Raw genomic sequence first — 6,354 nt, forward strand, 5'->3', positions numbered from 1 at the left:
TGCGTAGTTGTAGTCTTAATAGTAGTAGTAGCTGTAATGTACATGTAGGGTAGTAATAGTTGTGGTAGTTGTAGTCTTAATAGTAGTAGTAGCTGTAATGTACTGTAGAGGTATAATAGTGGTAGTTGTAGTCTTAATAGTAGTAGTAGCTGTAATGTACTGTAGGTAGTAATAGTTGTGGTAGTTGTAGTCTTAATAGTAGTAGTAGCCTGAATGTAATTTAGTTAAATCTACTACTACTATTAAGACTACAACTACCACAACTATTACTACCCTACAGTACATTACAGCTACTACCACTATTAAGACTACAACTACCACAACTCTTACTACTACCCCCTCTGCTACTTCTAGGATGACTACTATCCCCACCACCACTACTTCTGCGACCATACATATTTCTATTAAATATTCCACTCCAACCTCCTAGAGTAAAGGTGGCGTAACAGAGTCTAGACAGTTCTGCAATGGCTAACACCACTGATAAGAGGCAGACCCTGGGCTCAAGGTGCAGTAGTGAACAACTGAGATAATATGTTAATATAACATAGTGACTAGGCAGCAGATTATATCAAAGCGACTTACAGTCAACACATAGGGTTATATTCAGTATAATGTATTGCGGCTTATGCAGGACTCAAACCATGCTCTAGTCTAGTTGAACCAAGGAGTAGATAGGTCTGAACCCTGCTTTAGGAGAGGGCTGAGTGGGCTGAGAAACTGGTTCAGGGTGGGGTGGAAACCTGGGGGAATGCAGTGAGAGTGGGTGAGACCGATGTAGGACCGTGACATAACCTGGCTCAAATATCCAGACCTGCGTCACTGAGCAAGGTCACTGACAACTTACAGCACTGCAGCCAACTAGGCTCTGTACGGCTAGTAGGGATGGGGCAAAATCAACTACCACACTTTGGTCATCAAGGTTGGAGTAAATTCGAATTGAAGTCAATTCTAATTGAAGTCAGTCAATTCAGGAAGTAAACTGAAATTCCAATTCAATAATTGAAAAAGGCATTTTATTTTGAGTGAATTCTCAATAAACCTAAAAGGAGAAACTACTCATTTGAAAATGTTATTTTTGTCTTTGTTTGTTTGTTTATTTCCTGAATTCACCGACTTCAATTCAAATTTTCAACCCTGTTTGTCATGTCTGGCCATTGTCTAAGCTTGTAAAATCAAAGTTTAATGCTATGCTAAGGAAGGTTAAAAATAACCACTCTTTCATACATTCATATTCTCAAAACGCACAAAGACAAAAACAATCCAAACAAGCGCATACATACATGGCCATACAAAAAGCTACGATTGGCTAGGCAAGCAAACAGTCAAACATACTGTACACAGCCATCCAAACAGACACCGACTAACCAAACAAACACACACACTCTTACCAAACCAGCCACAAGAATACCTTGTTTGTGTACGAGTGAGAGATATAGATTGAAAGAGTTGCCTTCAAATCTAGTGAAACGTTGGCATAAACAGTGGCATGACAATAGGGGCATACTGGCATACACAGTGGCATGGGAGAAGTCAGGGGCATATAGGACAGCTATGGCCCCACTTACCTGAGGGCGTGGCCCTATCACAATGAATCAGACAGGGAGCAGAACAGATGGGATTACATACCCACCCTTTATCAGTGAGATGACAGTGACAGCTCAACATTGCAATAGATGATGTAATCAAAATGGGACTCCACAGCTAATCACCCCCTATCTATAGAGTAGAATTATATAAACGTTGATTTGGGTACTAATCCTTTCTATTTCAGTCAGCCTCCCCTCCTCCTCGCCCCTCATCCTCCTCTCAGCAGGATATGGCATTTGATGACATTGAGTCCCCAGCTCACACTGTTCCCTTCCACAATTCTCTACATTTCTCTCTTCGCCAGCTTCTCCCCCTATCTCCCCTCATCTTGGTGCTCCCATTGATGACGCCATTCCTTCCTGTCCCCAAACCCACCACCTTGGCCCTCCCGCCGCCCTCCCCGTTCACTCACCTTGGTGCGCCCGTTGATGACACAGTCCCCCAGCTGCCCGTTGGCAGCGCTGTGCATCACGGCCTCGTCGATGCGTGCCATCAGCGTGGCGATGCCCTCGCACCCCGGCTCGTGCCCCTCCACCCAGGCGATCTGGTCTCCACGGATACTCCGCGAGGGGATGCTCCTCTGGCTAACCAGCTGACCGCCGCGGAACTTCCCGCTGCGATTCAGACTCTCCACCTCGCCCATCACCGACTCACCCAGCCGTGGCCCCAGGAAACTGTCCTTCACACAGATACCGTAGGAATTCATACAGGGCACGATGTACTTCTGGGCGATATGCTCCGCCGACCAGCCCGCCCCGGCCTGTAACCGTAGAGACGGGATGCTGTTGGACTCTACTGGGGACGTCTGGTCTGGAATGGCCCCGGTGCTCAGCAGTGTCACCTTGTGTACATTGTGGTGCAGCTTGTTGTTGTGAGGGGCGGGCAAAGGGGGGTGAGGGGTGGCGCCGTGGTTGTGGTTGCTAAGGTTATTGTTGATGCTGTTGTCGCCATTAGCAGCGGGCGGAACCGCCTTGCCTGGTTTGGAGGGCTCTGCTTTGTGAACGTCGCTCTCCGCTACTAGTCTCCGTTTGCAGTCCGGGGTTATCGACTCTCCAGGTCCGTAGAACATCATACCTAGAGATCCTAAACCTGACCCCGCTGACAAGCCACATCCTTTGGGCGTCTCCAGACCCATGTCCCGGTTCTCCCCGCCTCTCCGCTTCCGATGGTGCTGTTTGACCTGCGGGTCACCATTGGCCCTCTTCACTAGAAGAGCACATTTCTCATGTTGTGCTCTGTCCCCATTCTCCACGAGGCGTGCTCTGTTGCCGAGGGGTTGCGCAAGGCCATTGGGTGTCTCCCCCACCCCCCTCACTTGCGGAGAACAACCGTTGGGAGTTTGCGCCAAAACCCCACTATGGCTGCCCTCAATGGTTGCGCACGGAGACACGATCCCGCCGTTATAGAACGGCAGCCCAGTATTCGGCTGCTTCTTTAAAACCATGATTCCGGAAGAGCTTGCTTTGGAAGCCAGACCTGACAGTAACTCCGCAGCRGTGGCGCTCCCAACAGGCGCCATGCCCGGGCAGTATCTATTTAGTCCATTTAGTCCCATGTTGGTCTGGAAAGGGTGAAGCTCGGCAGCTCCGAATATGTGTTCACCGTTTGTCACTCTCTCATGCGAGGCTGAAAAACTGTGATGTGCGTGGGAAGAGCTTGGATTTAAAAGGTCCGTGTATTCCAAGCTCTCCATTTCATCTCATCTAGTGCTGGATGTGCACGTAGCCCACGTCCTCGCCTCATTTTTTACCAGAGCCACTGTGCGAGAGGGAGTGTGTAGTACAACTGCCGAGTCTGCGAGAGAGGAGCGTTGCCACAGCTTTGGAAAGTCTCATATTAAAAAGTCCGAATAGCTCCGAATATGCCTCAGTTTCTTTCATTCATGTTTTTTCTTGAAATGGTTTCACATTTGTCTTCTATTGAAATGTTTTCTGATATTCTGAAGCTTGCGATGTTTCTAAAACCAAATAATACAAKAATTACTTGACTGTGATTACCGTTAGCCTACAATAAATATGCTAATTGTATCGCCCACACTCAAGCTAAACACAAAGCAGCCTAATTTCCAAACCAGGCCTAGGCTATTCACATTCCCTAAATCAAGAAACCTGTAAAGGACCCGAAACTTGCTAGACACATTTAATTGTAGGCCTAATATCTTTTGTAGCGTGGCTTACATTTGACCAACTTTAAATATGTCGAAATTGCTTTAAAATATTCTTATATAATATTCGAATAATATATTATATTCAGACATTGGGCTATAGTGGCCAGGGTAGTTAAATAGGAATTGATTTGTTACAGTATTTACATTCTAAAATATCAAAGCAAGGTTCGCTTACAAAAAGGATTTGTGTAAAGCGACTTAATTTTCATGAAATATTTCAGGCAATAACAACACATTAAAGTAATAATACGGATATCTGTAAGAATAATTCCCCACGTCACGAAGAAGGGGGTAAGCACATTGTGAGAGCAGCTACTCTGAAGAACACATGCCCCTCCACCTTGTAATTCATTCGTATTACTTAGTGTGTAGCCTGTATTCATAGGCTATAACTAAGAAATATAGCCTACACGTGTTTGTATTCCTTCCAAGATACAAATAGTCTATATTGGATTATTTGAATGAGTTTAGCTATGACTTTGAAATAAATTCAATAAAGTGCATAATAATAGTAACCCGGGCAAAATATAGCCCTCTGTCAGCTGGTTGTACACTTACCTAAATGTAACGCAGAGCTCCAGTAGCGTAGCCTACGTGCCCGGCTGAGGGTACGTCTGTTATTTCCGGGATTGTCTTGCTGTTGTTCCAGACGATTTTCTTTATGTTTAGCTAATTAATATCCAGATATGTCCACCACCCAGGGTGGAATTTGGAAACAGATGCTTGTCCTTGGGAGAGAACTACCGCTTCTGCCACGGGAGTCAGAGTAGGTCCCCCTCAATCACTAAAAAGTACGCTCCATTTCTCCACCGTGTCTCTCCGCCGGTAATTCCCCCAGCATCTATCTCTATCTCCCCCCCCTCTCTCCGCTCGCTCGCCCTCTCCTGTCCATGAAAGATCCTGTCAGTTGCACATGCACATGGACACGTCATTCAGAACAGTTCAGATCAGAGCCGGTTGTGTGCACAGTTGTTGACATTCTTTGCAAGTTAGCGAGGTATCAGCCCCGTTCTAGATAAGTGTAGGTCAGCAATGGGGTAGCCTACATCTATTACCATAATTGTCTGTATGGTAATAATATATATTTTTGTAAAGTGGTTTCTTGCATCATACAACAGTGCAATTTACAGTAATCTATTTGTCCCAATGTGTTACAGACTAAGTTAACAAATCATTAATTAATGTCAAGCCCTTTATGATGTAAAAACGTTTTATAAGTCTCATGCAATGTAGGCCTGCATTGAACACCGYATATAGGCTACTGTAGGCTACATCATAGAAATCAAAGCTATTTCCATGTGAAAATGTTATGGGTTTTGTTGGTAGGCCACAAGGCCGACATTATGCTCAAATCACCACAATAGACTATTGGCTACTGTCTTAAACTGTAAGGGTACTGCCTCAGTGTTCACTGTAAACGTGCGCCAGAAGTTTCACAAAATTCTCACAATGTTCAAGTTTCTGCTCACAAGACCTAAAAATTTGCTCAGGGCCCCAAAAACTAAATAATTAAGGGAACATTGCTGGACAGACGTTGCTCTTCGGTTTTGTGATGAAGCAAATGTATGTGTAGTTGCAGTGGTGGAACCCAATTGTCATACTTGAGTAAAAGTAAAGATACCTTAATAGAAAATGACTCAGGTAAAAGTGAAAGTCACCCAGTAAAATACTACTTGAGTAAAAGTCTAAAAGTATTTGGTTTTATATATACTTAAGTATCAAAAGTAAATATAATCGCTAAAATATACTTACAGTTGAAGTCGGAAGTTTACATACACTTAGGTTGGAGTTATTAAAACTAGTTTTTCAACCACTCCACACATTTCTTGTTAACAAACTATAGTTTCGGTAAGTTGGTAAGGACTTATCTACTTTGTGCATGAGACAAGTAATTTTTCCAACAATTGTTTACAGATATATCATTTCACTTATAATTCACTGTATCACAATTCCAGTGCTTCAGAAGTTTACATACACTAAGTTGACTGTGCCTTTAAACAGCTTGGAAAATTGCAGAAAATGATGTCATGGCTTTAGAAGCTTCTGAAAGGCTAATTGACATCATTTGAGTCAATTAGGTGTACCTGTGCATGTATTTCAAGGCCTACCTTCAAACTCAGTTTCTCTTTGCTTGACATCATGGGAAAGACCTCCACAAGTCTGGTTCATCCTTGGGAGCAATTTCCAAACGCCTGAAGGTACCACGTTCATCTGTACAAACAATAGTATGCAAGTATAAACACCATGGGACCACGCAGCCGTCATACCGTTCAGGAAGGAGACACGTTCTGTCTCCTAGAGATTAACGTACTTTGGTGTGAAAAGTGCAAATCAATCCCAGAACAACAGCAAAGGACCTTGTGAAGATGGTGGAAGAAACAGGTACAAAAGTATCTATATCCACAGTAAAACAAGTCCTATAGCGGCATAACCTGAAAGGCCGCTCAGCAAGGAAGAAGCCACTGCTCCAAAACCGCCATAAAAAACCCACACTACGGTTTGCAACTGCACATGGGTACAAAGATTGTACTTTTTGGAGAAATGTCCTCTTGTCTGATGACACAAAAACAGAACTGTTTGGCCATAATGACCATCGT

General features: G+C 44.1%; 1 protein-coding gene across 1 annotated transcript in view; it reads right to left on the reverse strand.

Annotated features, from left to right (window-relative positions):
- LOC111960611 (egl nine homolog 1) overlaps nucleotides 1-4,627 on the reverse strand; it is a 32,236-nt gene extending 27,609 nt beyond the window's left edge. Inside the window, exons 1-2 of the mRNA XM_023982683.2 lie at nucleotides 4,316-4,627; nucleotides 2,003-3,547 (exon numbers count right to left, since the gene is read on the reverse strand). Coding sequence (XP_023838451.1) covers nucleotides 2,003-3,283 — 1,281 coding nt within the window. The 5' untranslated portion in view covers nucleotides 3,284-3,547; nucleotides 4,316-4,627. The remainder of the gene's footprint in view (nucleotides 1-2,002; nucleotides 3,548-4,315) is intronic.
- Between the last annotated feature and the right edge of the window lie 1,727 nt (nucleotides 4,628-6,354).

This window comes from Salvelinus sp. IW2-2015, linkage group LG4p (assembly GCF_002910315.2).
Source record: "Salvelinus sp. IW2-2015 linkage group LG4p, ASM291031v2, whole genome shotgun sequence".
Classification (NCBI taxonomy): domain Eukaryota; kingdom Metazoa; phylum Chordata; class Actinopteri; order Salmoniformes; family Salmonidae; genus Salvelinus; species Salvelinus sp. IW2-2015.